The sequence below is a fragment of the Hemitrygon akajei genome, chromosome 17 (assembly GCF_048418815.1).
Source record: "Hemitrygon akajei chromosome 17, sHemAka1.3, whole genome shotgun sequence".
Classification (NCBI taxonomy): domain Eukaryota; kingdom Metazoa; phylum Chordata; class Chondrichthyes; order Myliobatiformes; family Dasyatidae; genus Hemitrygon; species Hemitrygon akajei.
Genome location: NC_133140.1, coordinates 49115978 through 49134458, shown reverse-complemented (window position 1 = coordinate 49134458; position 18481 = coordinate 49115978). Strand labels below are relative to the sequence as shown.

Below are 18481 nucleotides of genomic sequence, written 5' to 3'. Positions count from 1 at the left end.
CGAATAAACAGTAAAAACCCTGAAAACCTGGTACCTGAATAAACTCAGCATTAGCCATATCATACGCCATAGGCACTTCGATTACTGGGGCCAGCTTTAATAGTAATTAGATATTATCTCGCGGGCCAAAGATAATTCCACTGCGGGCCGGATTTGGCCTGCGGGCCTTGAGTTTGACATATATGGGCTGACAGGTCGATAGTTCTCTGTTTTCTCCCTCCCTCCCTTCTTTCTTAAAAAGTGAGATAACATTAGCCATTCTCCAATCCTCAGGAACTGATCCTGAATCTAAGGAACATTGGAAAATGATTACCAATGCATCCGCAATTTCCAGGGCCACCTCCTTTAGTACCCTAGGATGCAGACCATCTGGACCTGGGGATTTGTCAGCCTTCAGTCCCATATCTCAGGGAAGAAGTAAAAATTAGCTTATTAAATATCACATAAGCACTGAAATGAGTTAGAGGAAAGTAAAATAGAGCGGATTACATAAAACCTGTAATACACTATCAGCAAGTTTGGAAACTTAAATTACATGTAATTTGTGAACTACTAAAATGATCACACCTACAATGAATCACTTTAGTTTGTGATATCTTGAAAATACAGACAGCAAATAAAATAATATATAGAGGTTCAATTTTAATGTAGAACTATACTGTATTTCTCTTAGTCCAGGCTTGGAGACTTTGAAATGTATTGAGTTTCCTCACATACTGTAAGCTTGCAAAGCAGGATTTAAATGTTCCCCTGTCATTAATCACACCTGTGTGTTGTAAAACATTTAAGTCTTTGAGGATGATAAGGTTAGCCTAAAATGTTATGGTCATATTCATCACAATACAATCTTAAAGATGCCTGACTAGCTTTGCAATCCCAGGGAACAAGGATGGCAACACAACACAGAATGCTGGTGGAACGCAGCAGGCCAGGCAGCATCTATAGGAAGTACAGTTGATGTTTCAGGCCGAGACCCTTCATCAATATTTGTAGTTCTAACCCTCAAAGTGTAAATTAATTATTATACAAAGAATTCATATCTGCTACAGAGTAGAGAAAGATTGCTATTGCCATATTTCAGTCCAAGAAAACAAAGTCACTCATTTATTAGGTAGAACATCTATGAGAAATGGAACCATTTTTGAAACTATCTCATATTATTTTGATTACATTATTGTGAGAAGCACACCAACATATTAGATTCTTCCTCCATGTTCAAATGCACTAAACTTTGATTATTTGAGCAAAAACAATTCAGATTTGGGAAAACAATCTAATCTATTCAATTTATTATTTTTGCATGGCTATTCTTATCGTATTAGATAACTTTAACACATAAACCTTTTTTGTAATTATTGGCCATTTCTATATTGGGTTCATTTTAACTATCTTTAATCAATAACTGTTCAAATGACCTGTATCAATTTAACATGTAAAGCACTAGTGCTGTGGTCAAAAGAACACTTAATAACTTGAGTTGTGTTATTTTCTAATCGAACTTCAACTTTGTAATTTCATGGTGTCTTGTAAAAGGGAAGCTTTCACAACATGTTGCAAAGCAAAATACTTAGTAATGATATGGATCAAACATTTTTCAAAAAGCATTTCCATCCTGTTTCAAGGTTTTGAATTTGCAAGAAGAGTGAAACATTGCTTTATTTAGATATAGTAACAAAGCATTACTTACTGTTACTTTGTGAGGACAATCACTGGAACACAGTCCACTGAGAACTAAAGACAAAATGAAACAATTGATGTTAAAAACAAGGCTTAAAATTGACATCAATGAACTAGATTTTGAGAGTTTGTACATGGAGAATGAAGTACAAATGTATTCCAGTGAAGCCTGGACAGAGGACAAGTAAGATATACAAGTCATTAGATCTACATTTTTAGTTTGGAAATTCCAGTTTTAAATTTAGTTAAATAATGAAACAAAGTGAATTGAAAAGTAGCAAGCTAAGAGTGCAGGCTTCTCTGCAGTAAAAATTGAAGTTTGAAATCCACTACGAGCTAGTAAGTGAAATCATGCAACAATAAACTCCACGAGCAACTACATTATAAATCCAATTACTAATAATGGAAATAGCTGATATAAAAGAATGACAAAAACACCAGTAATGTTTTATAGCAGAAGATACATATTGAATATAATAATTCAAATATTATTTTTTTGTATTTTGATAACAAAATGCTTAAACAATTCCAAAATATTTCTTTAAATTTCAATTAACACAAAAATGATAAAAAAACATTAAAGATTGTCCAATGGAAGACTATATTGCACTACTAGCTCTAATAATTGAAGGTTTGTAAATGCTAGGTTGATGTTGTATTCCAGTGTGGACAATTTATATTGTTAAGTAATTCCCCTCATCTAGTATTGCACATGGAGCTTCAAAAGTATTTTTTTCTTAAGCAATATACATTTCTTTGGTTTCAATTTAGATTCTTTCTACCACCCACACCACCACAGAATTAAGATATGCATATTACCTTTTATATTTTTATCCTGAATGCTCACATTTTCTGAACATTAATCTGATATTCCACCAAATAAACTTTCAATGAAATTCTATTACAGGTCTCTAATCAATCAGTAAAAACAAATGCACATTTACATATACATGCTGCAAAATTACTATTAATTCTTCCTAAGATCCAGTGTCGCTTCTAAAAATCTTGAGTACATTAATTAATGTTCAATTTAAGATAGGATTAAGATTTTGATCAGCAATTTAGCATGAGAGACTTCAATCAACAATTGATTTGACAAGCCAAACTGGCAAGGGTATCGTAGAAAAGTAACTTATGGAGTTTGCCAGTGATTGCTTCTTAGAGCAGTATATTATATAACCTACCTGGGAAAAGTTTTATTTTAGATTGGGTCTGTTGTAAAGAGGAAGATTAATAGAGATTTTGTGGTTAAGGATCCCTTCAGAAGTAGAGACTACAGCATGGTATATTGTTCCAGATTATAGTCTGAAGGTGAACTATCCAGGTCCATATAAGTGCTTTCAACTTAAATAAGGGCAATTACAGCGGTATGATGACGGAATTGTCAGAGACTTTTGAGCAGTGGTAGATAATTAAACAACACAGCATAAAAGCTGGAGGAATTCAGCAGGTCAGGTAGCATCTATGGAAAAGAGTACAGACCCATCATCTGGACTGGAGAAAAAAAGATGAGGAGTCAGAGTTAGAAGGTGGGGGAGGGGATGAAGAAACACAAGGTGATAGATGAAATTGGGTGGGGGGGGGGGGAAGAAGGGAAGTAAAGAGCTGGAAAGTTGATTGGTGAAAAGGATACAGGGCTGAATCTGATTAAGAGAGTTCAGAAGGCCATGGAAGAAAGAAAGCATTTTGTGCATGTTGCTTGGATCCCCTGCATCTGCAGATTTTTCTCGTTTGAATATAATTAAACATTTAGTTCATAAGATAGGATCATAATAGATCAGCAATAATGATACTAAATAACCCAGAAGGCTTGAGGGGGCAGGCAACACTTACTTGCTATCGAAGGTATATTGTGATTTCCTTATAACTAGATCAGCAACATTTAATAGGTCTTAAAAATGTTCACCTTTATAAACTGGATGAATAGAGTATGAAGAAAAGGAAATCATTTGCAGCTATGATGTAAAACCCATCTACAGGACCTTAGAAGGAATACAACATAGATTCACCAGAATATTAGAAAAACTCTGAGTGATGAATGGATGGATTATGGAAGTAAGTTTTCATAAACTTGGCCATATTCCTCAAATAAAAAATTCTGTAGGATGAATTGCTTTAGGCTTTTAGGGCTGAATAGACATTAGTCATTCAGGAGAAAAGATGCATTTTTTTACCCAAAAGTATAGAAAATGGAAAAAATGCCTGCATAATTAATAATTCAAAACCTGAGGCTGATAGTTCGTTGCATGTTGGGAACATAAAAAGATAAAACAGCCAAAGTAGATGAATGGAACCAAGCTATACGGTAAATCAGCTGTGATCTCACTCATTGGCAAAATAACCTTAAGCAGTGGAAAGACAAAAGAGGCTGCAGATGTCACAATGTGCATCTATCAATAGAAAGGTGGAAGAATACAGCCAGTCAGGCAGCATCTGTGGAGGCAAAAGGATCAAATTAACACATCCAGAATGCCAGAGGAACTCAGCAGGTCAGGCAGCATCCACTTAAATGAATAAACAGTTGATGCTTCAGGCTGAGGCTCTTCTTCAGGACTGGAAAGAAAGGGGGAAGATGGCAAAATAAGGTCAGGGAGGGAACAGAGGATAGCTTGAAGGTGATAGGTGAAGGCAGGTGGGCAATGGGTAGGAAAGAAAAGATTGTAAAAGGAGAGAAGAGTGTCCATAGACAAAAGAGGAGGGGACCCAGAAGAGATGATAGGCAGGTGAGAAGAGGCAAGCAGCTAGAGTGAGGAATAGAAGAAGGGAGGTGGGAGGGTATTTTTTTTATCGGAAGGAGAAATTGATATTCATGCCATCAGGTTGGAGGGCCTGATGGAATACAAGGTGTTGCTCCTCCACCCTAAGGGTGGCCTCATCTTGGCACAAGAGAAGGCCATGGAATGACACAGTGGAACGGGAATGGGAATGGGAATTGAAATGTTTGGCCACTGGGAAGCTCTGTTTTTGGCGGATAGGGCAGAGGTGTATGATGAAATGCTCCTCCAACTTTTGAAGGGTCACACAAATGTCAAGGAGGTTGCATTGGGAGGGCCACACATAAAAGACGACTCCAGCAGATTCGCAGGTGAAGTGTCTTCTCACCTGGAAGGATTATTTGGGGTTCTGAGTGGAGGTGAAGGAGGAGGTGAACGGGTAGGTGTAGCACTTTGACTGCTAGCAGGGATAAGTGTGGGGAGGGACAAATGGACAAAGGAATTACAGAAGTGGCGATCCCAGTGGAAAGGGGGTGGAGAGGTAAAGATATTTTTGGAGGTAAGATCCTTTAGGAGATGGAGGAAGTTGCGGTGGATGATATTTTGGATGCCGAGGCTCATGGGGTGATAGGTAAAGACACGAGGAACTACTGCTATTAAAGAGGCTGGAAAATGCTCAGGAAATGCAGGTCAGGGCAACATCTATGGTGGAGGAAGGAAAACCCTGTTCTTTGAAGGAGGAGGACATCTATGATGTCCTTGAAAGGAAAGCTGCATACTGGGAGCAGATGTGGTGGAGAGAAAGGGATTGAGAAAAGGGAAGAGCATTTTTTTAATAGGAGACAGGGTGGGAAAAGGTATAGCCAAGATAACTGTAAGGATCAGTAGTTTTATAAAAGATGTTGGTCAACCATTTGTCTCCAGAGATAGAGACAGAGACATTAAGAAAGGAGAGGCTGGTGTCAGAAATGGTCCAAGTTAATTTAAGGTCAGAGTGGAAGTTAGAGGCAAAGTTAATGAAATTGACAAGCTCAGCATGGGTGCATGAAGCAACAGTAATGCAGTTATCAACGTAGTGGAGAAAGAGTTGGGTAGCATTACCAGGGAAGGTTTGAACCATGGACTGGTCTGAACAGCCAACAGAGAGGCACGCATAGTTAGGGCCCATGCAGGTGCCCAAGGCTACCCCACCGAGTCTGGAGAAAATGGGTGGAGTGAAAGGAAAATTTGTTGAGGGTGAGTACCAATTCTGCTAGATTGAGAGGTTCGTGGTAGAGGGTAACTAGTTAGTTATTTTATTGAGAAAGAAACAGTTCAAGTTATTTTTTTTAGATCCAGATGCTGCATCAGGACTGAGAGGATTAGAGGAAAGATTGCTAGCATATACAGTATCGCAATGGAATAAAGGGGATTACAGAGGCATGAGAAAGGCGCTTGCCCAGGTGGACTGGATGAGGATACTGGCGGGGATGACAGCAGAACAGAGACACATGAAGTTTCTGGGAATAGTTCACAACTTGCAGGATAGATATGTCCCACAGAGGAAGAAGTTTGCAAATGGCAGGGGTAGGCAACCATGGCTGACAAAGGAAGTTAAGGACTGCATAAAACCCAAGGAAAGGGCTGAGAAGTTAGCAAAAGTGAGTGGGAAGTTGGATGATTGGGAAGCTTTTAAAATCTAATAAAATGTAACTAAAAAAGCTATAAGGAGGGAAAAGATGAAATATGAGGGCAGACTAGTTAATAATATAATGCAGGATACCTAAAGTTTTTCAGTTATATAAAGAAAAAAGGGAGGTGAGAGTTGATTTTGGACCACTGGAAAATTATGCTGGTGAGGTAGTAATGAAGGACAAAGAAATGGCAGATGAACTTAATGGGCACTTTATATCTGTCTTCACTGTGGAAGACATTAGTAGTGTGCCAGAGGTCCGTGAGTGTCAGGGAGCGGAGTGAGTGTCATTGCTATTACAGAGGAAAACGTGCTAGGCAAACTCAAAGGTCTTAAAGTGGATAAGTCACGTAAGCCTGATGGACTGCATCCTAGGATCCTGAGAGAGATTGCTGAAACGATAACGGATGCATTGGTCATGATCATTCAAGAATCACTTGATTCTGGCATGGTTCTGGAGGACTGGAAGGTTGCAAATGTCACTCCTCTCTTTAAGAAAGGAGGAAGGCAAAAGAAAGGAAATTATAGGCCAGTTAGCCAAATCTCAATGGTTGGGAAAGTGTTGGAGTCTATTATTAAGGATGAGGTTTTGAGGTACTTGAAGACTACTGATAAAATTAGTCAAACTCAGCATGGTCTCTGTCAAGGGAAATCTTGCCTGACAAATCTGTTAAAGAGTTCTTCGAGGAAGTAACAAGCAGGGTGGATAAAGGAGAGGCAGTGGATGTCATTTACTTGGATTTTCAGAAGGCATTTGATAAGGTGCCATACATGAGGCTGCTTAAGAAGATATAATCCTATTGGAAAGATATTGGCATGGATAGCAGAATGGCTGATAGGCAGGATGCAGATAGTGGGAATAAAAGGGCCCTTTTCTGGTTGACTGCCAGTGACTAGTGGTGTTCCTCAGGGGTCAGTATTAGGACTGCTACCCTTCACATTGTCAGTGATTTAGATAACAGAATTGATGGTTTTGTGGCAAAGTTTGTGGATGATATGAAGATAGGTAGAGGGGTATGTAGTGCTGAGGAAGCAATGCAATTGCAGTAAGATTTAAACAAATTGGAAGAAAGGGCAAAAAAGTGGCAGATGGAACTCAGTATTGCAAAATGTGGGATAGTGCACTTTGGTAACAGGAACAATAACATGGACTATCATCTAAATGGGGAGAAGCTTCAAACATCAGGGTTGCAAAGGGACTTCCCAGTAGGTTAATTTACAGGTTGAGACTGTGGTAAAGAAGACAAATGCAATGTTGGCATTTATTTCAAGGGGAATACAATATCAAAGCAAGGAGGCCACGCTGAACCTCTATAAGACACTAGTCAGGCTGCAATTGGAGTACTGTCAACAGTTTTGGGCCCCATATCTCTGAAAGGATGCATTGTCATTGGAGAGTCCAGAGGAGGTTCATGAGGATGATTCCAGCAATGAAGGGGTTTACCAATGAGGAGCGTTTGGCAGCTTTGAACCTCTACTAACTGGAATTTCGAAGAATGTGGGGGAATCTCACTGAATCCTCCCAAATGTTGAAAGGACGGGGTAAGGTGGATGTGAAGAGGGCATTTTTCTGGTGGGGGTATCCAGAACTAGAGGACACAGCCTCAAAATTGAGGGGTGACCCTTTAGAACTGAGGTAAGGAGGAATTCTTTCAGCCAGAGTGTAGTAAATCTGCGGAATGCAGACTGTGGGAGGTCAAGTCCGTGGGTACATTTAAAGCAGAATTTGAATGTTTCTTGATTAGTAATCAAAGGATATGGCAAGAGGGCAAGTGTATGGAGTTGAGTGGGATCCCAGATCAGCCATGATACAATAGTTGAGCAGACTTGATGGGCTGAATGGCCCAATTTTGCTCACATATCTTATGGTCAATATGAGGCAATGGAACTGAGGTGGGACAGAGGCTGATAGGTGGAACCAGGTGGGGGAGGGTAATGGATGGGAAAGGAGAACAAAAGGAGAAGAAAGCTAACTGGACAGATGAGTGTGTGTGGGAGAAGAACAGTAGTAGGTGTGGGTTCCTGAGTTTGAAACTTTCAATGCTCATACCACTGGGTTGAAAGCTACCTGTAGAATACAAACTGTTCTTTTGTATTGCAACTCTTCTTAGCAACTCAGATTTGTTTATTTATCACATGTACGTCAAAACATACAGTGAAATGTGTTGTTTGCATTAACAACTAACATAACCAAGAATGTGCTGGGGGTAGCCTGGAAGTATTGTCACACATTCTGGTGCCATATAGCTGCCCACCTTGTTAGCAATGAAGAGCTGAATGGCCTTTTGTCTGCCAATGGACCTTTTCAAAAAAGTCACTTGATGGTTTGATCTTTCTTAACCTATAGTAGTTGAAACCAATTGTAGAATCTCTACTTAATCATAATCCAGGATGTGATGTTTGTACATGGCATACAATGAATCATATAAAGACCCGCCAGATTATGAAGTCTAACTAAAACTATAAAAGAAATAAAACAAGTGCAGCCTGTTCAAAATAGTTGGCTGAAGGTCTCTTAATCAGATCCACATCAGGAATAAACACTAAGGGCAGTGCCTTTCACCGGTCTATAATTTTGATTAATCATAACTGACTGTTCAAAATAAATTCAATAGTTCTTTTTTTATCAGAAAGCACTTAGAAGGTAATTTGTCATAGGTAGTCCATTACGGTATCTATGCTCTACATTGTCTCCTCTAATTCTGCCTAGCATATTTCAGGTTTTCCTCACATCTTTCTCTTAGGTCCTTATTTGCTCTCTAAAGGAAATTATTTAAGACATTTGCCTCAACCATTTCCTGACATGACAATTTTTTATATTCCAACCACTGATGGAAGAAACCTTCTCTTATTTTTGTTTTGAATTTATCAGTAACAATTTATGAAATCTTTTTTTGTATTCTCACCATATATACTTGTCCAACATTATAAATTTTAAATGCTCTATCAGGCCATGTCTAATTCATCTCCTTTTTTGAGGCATCAACTTCAACCTACCAGATTTATCTTGATAGTTATGATCTGTCAGTTCTGGTATTGTATTTATAATTTTGTTTTTCACTTTCTTCAGAACATCTATGCTTTTTCTATAACAATGAACAGAACTGGTTTCAGTACCTGCATGTTCAAGTAACCTTCATTGTTTCTGACTTCTAGAGCCCAAGGATTAAATACTTGTGCGTTATTAGCATTTTAATTGCTTTGTTGACTTGCGACGCCAGTATTGATTCATTTGTCTATTCCTGGCTCCCTTTACTTATCCTGCAGCACAAGCTTCCTAGTTAAACAGGTAGTATTACTATTTTTCTAAACCAAAATATATCACACCTCATGTTTAACTGTGTTAAAGTACCAATTCTACAAGTTTTCCAATTCTTGTATTCATAACATTCTTAAACATTAGCACATTCGGCTACCACAAATTCCACGCCACCACAATTTGGCATAATTTGCAAATCTTGACACGTTTTCATATTACCGACATAAACTTATAAAGAAAATAGTTCCTAAAATCTCTTCTAGTATGTTAAGCTACTGTACAACTTACAGCCTTATGATTAAAGATTCAAACTATCATGGTATAAGTTGTGAAAATAATATATAAATTTTGATGGCTATTACAAGGAAATTATCATGAAACCTACAAACTAACTAGGACTTCATTTAAGGTCCACTCTTCAAACTCTAAAAAAAAATGTTTTACACCATAAGACGTAGGAGCAGAATTAGGCCATTCAGCCCATCGAGTCTGCTCCACCATTCAATCATGGATGATTTATTTTCCTCTCAACCAGATTCACCTAAATTTTCCCCGCAACCTTTGACACCCTTACTAATCAAGAACCTATCAAATCTCTGCTTTAAAAATGCCCAATGACTTGGTCTCCATAGGCATCAGTGGCAATGAATTCCTCAGGTTCTCCATCCTCTGACTAAAGAAATTCCTCTTCACTTCTGTTCTAATGGGATGCCTTTCTGTTCTGAGGCTCTGCTCTCTGGTTCTAGACTTTCTCGCTATTGAAGACATTTCCTCTTTATGTCCACTCTGTCTAGGTCTTTCAATATTTGGTAGGTTTTAATGAAAGCTCAACTGAATCTTCTGAACTCCAGTGATTATAGGGGCAGAGCCATCAAATAGGGGCTTCCGCGCAAGGGGACTTTGGTGAGAGGAAATCAGTGAGCCTGAGTACGTGCTTGCTGAGGTAAAAAAAGGTAAGGTCAGTAGGTACTTTTTTCATTTATTCTGACTAATCTGGGATCAGGTAATGGGGGAGACAGTTAGAGCAGTGGTGTGCTCCGTATGCAGTATGTGGGAGGTCAGAGTCAACACAGTTGTCCCTGATGACCACATCTGCAAAAGGTGCATCCAGCTGCAGCTCCTATCAGACCGAGTTAGGGAATTGGAGCAGGAGCTGGATGAACTACGGATCATTCGGGAGGCAGAGACAGAGATAGATAAGAGTTATCGGGAGGTAGTCACACCGAAAAGACAGGAGGTAGGCAAATGGGTGACAGTCAAGAGACGCAGGGGGAGCAGACAGGGGGAGCAGAGCACCCCTGTGGCCATTCCCATCAACAATAAGTATACCGTTTTGGATACTGTTGGTGGGGATGACCTACCAGGAACAAGTTGCAGTGGTCCTGTCTCTGGCACTGAGGTTGGACCCTCGACTAGGAAGGGGAGGAGGGAAGAGAAGAGAGCGGTAGTGATAGGGGATTCTATAGTCGGGGGGCAGACAGGAGATTTTGTGGGGAAGATCGGGAGTCTCGGATGGTATGTTGCCTCCCTGGTGCCGGGGTTCGGGACATCTCAGATCGGGTGCAGGTTATTCTCGAGAGGGAGGGCATTTAGGACAGAGTTAAGGAAAAACTTCTTCTCCCAGAGAGTTGTGGGGGTGTGGAATTCACTGCCTCAGAAGACAGTGGAGGCCAGTTCATGGGTGATTTCAAGAAGGAGCTAGATAAGTATCTTATGGATAGGGGAATCAAGGGATATGGGGACAAGGCAGGAACCGGGTATTGATAGGAGATGATCAGCCATGATCTCAAAATGGCGGTGCAGGCTCGAAGGGCCGAATGGTCTACTTCTGCACCTATTGTCTATTGTCTATAAATGTTCCTCACACGTAAACCCTTTCATTCCTGGGATTATTCCTGTAAACCTCTTCTGGATCTTCTCCAACGTCAACACATCCTTAAAAGTTTCCCAGTTCTCTGGCTTCCCACTAATGTTTGTTATATTGAAAGCCTCTTTTTTAGCTTTTATGCTATCTTTGACTTATCTTGTTAGCCACAATTACCTTATCCTCCTTTTAAAATGCTTCTTCTTTTTTGGGATGAACTGATCCTGCATCTTCCTAATTACTCCCAGAAACTCCAACATCACTGCTCTTCCAACATCCCAACTAGTGTCCCATTCCAATCAACTTTGTTTTACAGAAGCTAATTTAATTTAGTGAAAATCTAAGAATATGGATAAGAAGCAAACCATAATAGAAAGAAATACATTAATGTTTATAACTACTCAGCTGTACCATAGGCAGCATGTAGCGTAGTGGTTAGTGCAACACTTTACAGTACCCGCAATCAGGGTTCAATTCCCACCACTGTCTGTAAGGAGTTTGTACGTTCTCCCTGTGACTGTGTGTGTTTCCTTTGGGTGCTCCAGCTTACTCCCTCATTCTAAAGACATACTGTTAACATTAGTGAGTTGTGGCCATTCTATGCTGGCTTTGGAACTGTAATGACACCTGTGGGCTGCCTCCAGCGCAATCCTCAGATTGTTGGTCATTGACGCAAATGATGCATTTCACTGTATGTTTCAATGTACATTTGACAAATAAAGCTAATCTTTAATCTTTAAATTAATGGTTATACATAAATTGACTCAACAATAGTATAGGTGGGATAATTAAAGAGAATTAAATTTGCAGAACAATTTCCAGTAAAGATAATAACTGCACCACTTTAACAATTACATTTTACTTGAAACATATTTTGATATTCAGTTACTGAACCTTCATTGTTCTTAGGATGCGGGCAACTCTGCATGGTAATGTTTATTGCTTATGCTAAGTTATCTCAAAGGCACTAACAGTGAATGCAATGGTTTGGGAAAGAAATAATGCACAAATTATGCAAAGTAGATTCTCTACATTGCAGGACATTAATGAGCTATTTAGATTCTTATAACAATTTAAAAACTTTCTATCTCATTTTCAGTTGTGATCCCAAAATTGTACTGAATTCACTTTCAAAACATACACAATGAGATTTGAATCTTCTACATCTTCTAGTACAGAAGTCACTGTCATCTGTTGTACAAAATAAACTATCGTATCATATTATACCTACATGAAGATACGAAATTAAATAACTATTTTAAGTTAATGTCTTCCAAATATAGATTTTCTTAATAATGAAGATCTGTCCCAACAGCCGTGATCTCTAAGTTATGGTATTGTGTTTATTATAGCACAGAGACAGGTCATCTGTGACTATGGGCATTTTTTCATTCAAAACAATCAACTTTGAGAAATAAATGTTTCTATTAACTTTGGAACTATTAAACTCAATGATATACAGTTGGCCCTCCTTATCCGCGAGGGATTGGTTCCAGGACCCCTCGCGGATACCAAAAAACACGGATGCTCAAGTCCCTTATTCAACCTATCGCAATGTGGTGGACCTTAGGACCCAGTGGAACCCCAGACCTTATTCAACCTGTCTCAGTGCAGTGGACATTAGGACCTGGCGGTGGAGCTCTGAATCCGCAGTGTTTCTGTTCATGAAAATAATCACGATCACGATTGAAAATTAAGTGGAAATAATAAAGTGATCAGAAAGAGGTGAAATGCCGTCGGTCATTGGTAAAGCGTTAGGCTACAGTCGGTCAACGATCGGAACAATTTTAAAGGATAAAGTGAGAAAGGCCCTGCCCCGACGAAAGCTACAATTATTACTAAGCAACGCAGTGGTTTAATTATTGGGTTTTGGGATTTTGGGTTTTTGATCCTTCACATCAACCAGGCACGGATGAAGAGCGTGCTTGGGAGCGATTTGTCACTGGATCTAACTTGGCTACTTCCGTTCCTGAGCCCGGTGCTGAAACATACGTTCTTAAGTGTTTTATATGCATAGAAAGGCAAAATATATACTATATACTAAGACAAACGTTTGACTAACTGACACTAAATAATACCGGATGTAGCTGTTCCGACTTACTCAGTAAGAGAAATTCCAATTTTTTTCGATCCCGATCCATGATATACCATGCACATCCTCCCGTATACTTTAAATCATCTCTAGATTACTTATAATACCTAATACAATGTAAATGTTATGCTATGTAAAATGAAAACTCTGGCAATTCTGGACAATGTTTCTCACCCTCTGCATGCTAACAGAGGAGCACTTTTAGTGGTTGACTAAGACAACTGCACTGCTCCAAAGAGCACTACATGTGGTCATTCTACCCTCGGCCATTAGGCTCTATAATGAGTCAACCTATAGCCGGGGAAGTGATGACCCCCCTCCAGTTAGACTGTTTGAGGTAACTTATTTCTTTATTCTTTCTTTCTTCTCTTCTAAAATTTGTAAATTTGTATACCTGTGCACTTGTAATGTTACTGTGATGCTTTGGAATTGACAAAGCATCTATCGGTCTACACTAGCTGCTGTCTCATAGCTCTGGAGGCAGGCATTCAAACCTGATCTCGAAGCTTCTGGGTGGTTTGCAGGGTCTCCATCTGATTTCTATGCGTTTTCCTGGGTGTTACTGAAGATGCTCTAACTGTTAATTACCCCCAATGTAACGAGGTGGCAGAACAATTAAGGGGGGGTAGGGAAGGGTGGAGTTAACGGATAAATAAGACAATAGAGGTCAATTAAATAAGTGAAGAAATAAGATAACTCAAAGCTGACATAGACTTAATGAGCCATCTAGCCTCTTTCTTTGTCATAAGGGAAAATGAGAAATATAAAATATGAGAATGACTACATTCATTCAGTTGTGTTAAGTTAATTGTTAAAATGAAAATCAGAATGTGCTTTTTGGATAATTAGGTATTAGCGTAATTATTTCACATGTTAGTAAAATACAAGGGATGCAATTTACTCAAAATGCACATTTGAAATATATATACCTTGTTTTGTGTTGGTCTCAGTTTCATTTTACCAAAATTTGGCCATATGATTAAACCCTATTACCAGTGTTACTGATGTGGGTAGTCAATAAATATTACTCAACAACACCAAACTAAGATTTTAGTTATTTAAAAGATTCATACACTGGGTATAAAGATAGCAAGAATGAAGAATGGTTGTAAATCATTTACAATTATAGCTGTGGTATATTGTGGTATATATTTAGGTCTCTTGCCTAAAGGCCCCTTTACTACAAGATTATCAGCTTCTTCTCATTGCACTCCAAGAGGATCACAACAATGTCACTGTTTGGAGGTTTGCGTGCCTCAATGACCAGAAGAGCTATGTTGGCTGTAGTCAGGGCTTTGAGCAAAGGGTCATCCATACCAAACAGATCAAAGAGCAGTCACTGGACTAAGAGTGGTTAACCAGTGCTCCAGGTTTTGGGGTTCAGCTCAGGGCTAACAACCCTGACTGGTAAAACAAAACTGTTACAGAAACAGCAATGAAGAATCCTTCTACATCTGAATGCAATGATGTTCTTGAATCTCCACCCAGGACCTGCATGACTGACAGTAGTGAAAGCTGAGAGGAAGCTACTGGCATGATGAAGGAAGCCCTGAACACTGCCAGAGATAGAGGATCTTCATTACTGCCCTAAATACCAACATCATAACAGGCACTAAATAAGTAAGTCTTCCCATTGCACAATTTAGCCCTTTTCCTGATCCCTCAACACTCATATAGAAAACCATCTCTGCTACATTCCATTAATGCGTCCCCTCTCTTATTACTACTAATTTGAATTATCAATCTACATGCAGATCAGGTTTCCATATTTATTCAAGTTCCCACAGTAATACTCTATCATGGACTCAACTAATCTCCTGTGTATACCTTGCCACTAAAAACAACAACTATCCATGCTCTTTGATCTTTGTGGTTTCTTAGCTTGATCCAAATTGTCTAATAAGGCACCTAAACTGTTGGCAAGTGCAACTAGTAGAGCCATAGAATCAGAATATTACAGCACAGAAACAGGACCTTCAGTCTAATTAGTCCATGCTGACCTGATATTCTCTGCCTTGTCCCATCTACCTGCACCTGGGCCATATCCCTCCAAATCCCACCCATCCATCTACCCATGCAAACTTCTCTTATTACAGCTGAACCAGCCTCTACCACTTCTGCTCTCAGCTCATTCCACACTTGCACCATCCTCTGTGAGGAAGTTTCTCCTCTAATTCCTTTAAATATTTCTTTCACCCCAAATTTATCACCTCTGCTTCTAGCCTCACCCCGTTTGATGGGAAAACCCTGTATGCATTCATCCTATCTCTACCCCTCATAATTTTGTATACCTATATGAAATCTTCCCTCATTCTCCAGCACTCCAGGGAACAAAATCCTAACCTAATCAACATCTACCTATATCTCAGGTCCTCAAGGCCTGGCAACATCCTTGCAAATTTCCAACTGTGCTCTTTCAAGCTTATTTACATCTTTCCAGTAGGTGGGTGACTAGAATTGTAAACCATACTCTAAATTCAGTCTCATCAACATCTTGTAGAGCTTCAGATTAAAATCCCAACTCTTGTAGCCAATGCCCTGATTAAAGTTCTCTTTATGATCAGTCTTAAAATAGCTATAATTGTAAATAACTATTTACAACAATCTACCCATGATTCAGCTTTCAAAGAATTATGGATCTGCAATCCCAGATCTGTTCGTTCCACAGCACATCACAGAGCCCTACCATTTACTGTACCAATAGTATGAATGGCAGCGATGCTTCACTAGTAGATGAATTCAGTGCTTTCTATGCATGGTTTGAAAGGGAGAACACAACTACAGCTGTGAAGATCCCTGCTGCACCTGATGACCCTGTGATATCCGTCTCAGAGGCCAAAGTTAGACTGTTGTTAAAGAGAGTGAACCCTCTCAAGTCAGAAGGTCCCAATGGAGTACCTGGTAAGGCTCTGAAAACCTGTGCCAACCAACTAGTGGGAGTATTCAAGGACATTTTCAACCTCTCATTGCTATGGGCGGAAGTTCCCACTTGCTTCAAAAATGCAACAATTATACCAATGCCCAAGAAGAATAAAGTGAGCTGCCTCAATGACTATCGCCCAGTAGCACTCATGTCGACGGTGATGAAATGTTTGAGAGGTTGATCATGAGTAGATTGAACTCATGTCTAAACAAGGACCTGAACCCATTGCAATTTGCCTATCACCACAATAGGTCAATGGCAGATGCAATCTCAATGGCTCTCCACATGGCTTTAGACCACCTGGACAACACAAACACCTACGTCAGGATGCTGTTCATTGACTATAGCTCAGCATTTAATACCATCATTTCCACAATCCTGACTGAGAAGTTGGAGGACCTGGGTCTCTGTACATCCCCCTGCAATTGGATCTTTGACTTCCTAACTGGAAGACCACAGTTTATATGGGCTGGTGATAACATATCCTCCTCACTGACGATCAATACTGGCACACCTCAGAGGTGTGTGCTTAGCCCACTGCTCTACTCTCTCTATACCCATGACTGTGTGGCTAGGCATAGCTCAAATACCATCTATAAACTTGCTGACAATACAACCACTGTTGGTAGAATCTCAGGTGGTGATGAGAGGGTAGACAGGAGTGAGATATGCCAACTAGTGGAACAACCTGACACTCAACGTCAGTAAGACTAAAGAGCTGATTGTGGACTTCAGGAAGGGTAAGACAAAGAAACACATACCAATCCTCAGAGAGGGGTCAGAAGTGGATAGAGTGAGCAGCTTCAAGTTCCTGGGTGTCAAGATCTCTGAGGATCTAACCTAGTCCCAACATATTGATGTAGTCATAAAGAAAGCAAGACAGCAGCTATACTTTATTAGGAGTTTGAAGAGATTTGGCATGTCAACAAATACGCTCAAAAACTTCTATAGATATACCGTGGAGAGCATTCTGACAGGTTGCATCACTGTCTGGTATGGAGGGGCTACTGCACAAGACCAAAAGAAGCTGCAGAAGGTTGTAAATCTAGTCAGTGTCCTTTATTAAGGACCTCCAACACCCAGGGCATGCCCCATTTTCACTGTTACCATCAGGTAGGAGGTACAAAAGCCTGAAGGCACACACTCAGTGATTTAGGAATAGCTTCTTCCCCTCTGCCATCTGATTCCTAAATGTACATTGAAGCTTTGGACACTACCTCACTTTTAAAAAAAATATACAGTATTTGTTTATGCATGGGTTTTTAAATCTATTCAATATACGTAATTGATTTACTTGTTGATTTATTATTATTTTTATTTTATTTATTATTATTGTAATTTTTTTCTCTCTGCTAGATTATGCACTGCATTGAACTGCTGCTGCTATGTTTAACAAATTTCACGTCACATGCCAGTGATAATAAACGTGATTCTGATTCCTCCCAAAGTGCAATACCTCATACTTGTCAACATTAAATTCCATCTGCTTTTTTTCAGCCCACTTTCCCAGCTAGTCAAGATCATACTGCAAGTTTTGATCTGAAAATTTGCTGACCCAGTTTACCATACCATCATCTAAATCATTAATACAGAAGTAACAAAGGATCTAGCCCCACACCCTGTAACACACAAGCCAGACACCTCCAGTCAGAGAGACAATCATCTAGTACCACTCTCTAATTTCTCCTGCTGAGCCAATGGATCCAGTTGACTACTTCATTCTCAATGCTAAGTGACTTAACCTGCCAGAGCAGCCTCTCATGCAGGACTTGTCAAAGGCTTTGCTAAAGTCCATGCAGACAATGTCCACTGCCTTTCCTACATCAACCGTCTTGGTAAGAAAGAAGCTTGGGTCATGATGTTTCAATGTTTCTGGAAGTGAAACTGAATATATTAAATCAACTTTGTTGACTCGAATAACTCAGAAGAATATATAAAAAGACAGCAGTAGGCTGTTCAGTCATTTGAGCCAACTCTGCCATTAAACGAGATCACTCTTGTTCTGCCTCAAACACCATTTCTCAGCACTACCCCAGATTATTTTTATGTGCAGAATAGCATTGATCTTTGTTTTAACGATTGAGCATTAATGATCAAAGATTGATCCTCCATAACCCCCAGGGGTAAAGGATCCCAATGATTCACCTCCTATTCAGTGAAAAATAAATACAAGTTAAAATACCTTTTACTTTGATACTGTAACTGTCTGATTCTAAACTCAAACAGGAGTAACACTTTACTCTATAAATTTTATATTGTCTCAAGAAGTCACCATCCATT

At 39.5% G+C, this 18481-nt stretch overlaps 1 protein-coding gene across 2 annotated transcripts in view; it reads right to left on the bottom strand.

Moving 5' to 3' along the window:
• Positions 1-18481, bottom strand: part of itfg1 (integrin alpha FG-GAP repeat containing 1) — a 264103-nt gene that overhangs the window by 62628 nt on the left and 182994 nt on the right. For both annotated transcript variants that reach the window (XM_073070074.1, XM_073070075.1), the window contains exon 13: positions 1688-1731. In XM_073070074.1, the coding sequence (XP_072926175.1) occupies positions 1688-1731 (44 nt within the window). The remainder of the gene's footprint in view (positions 1-1687; positions 1732-18481) is intronic.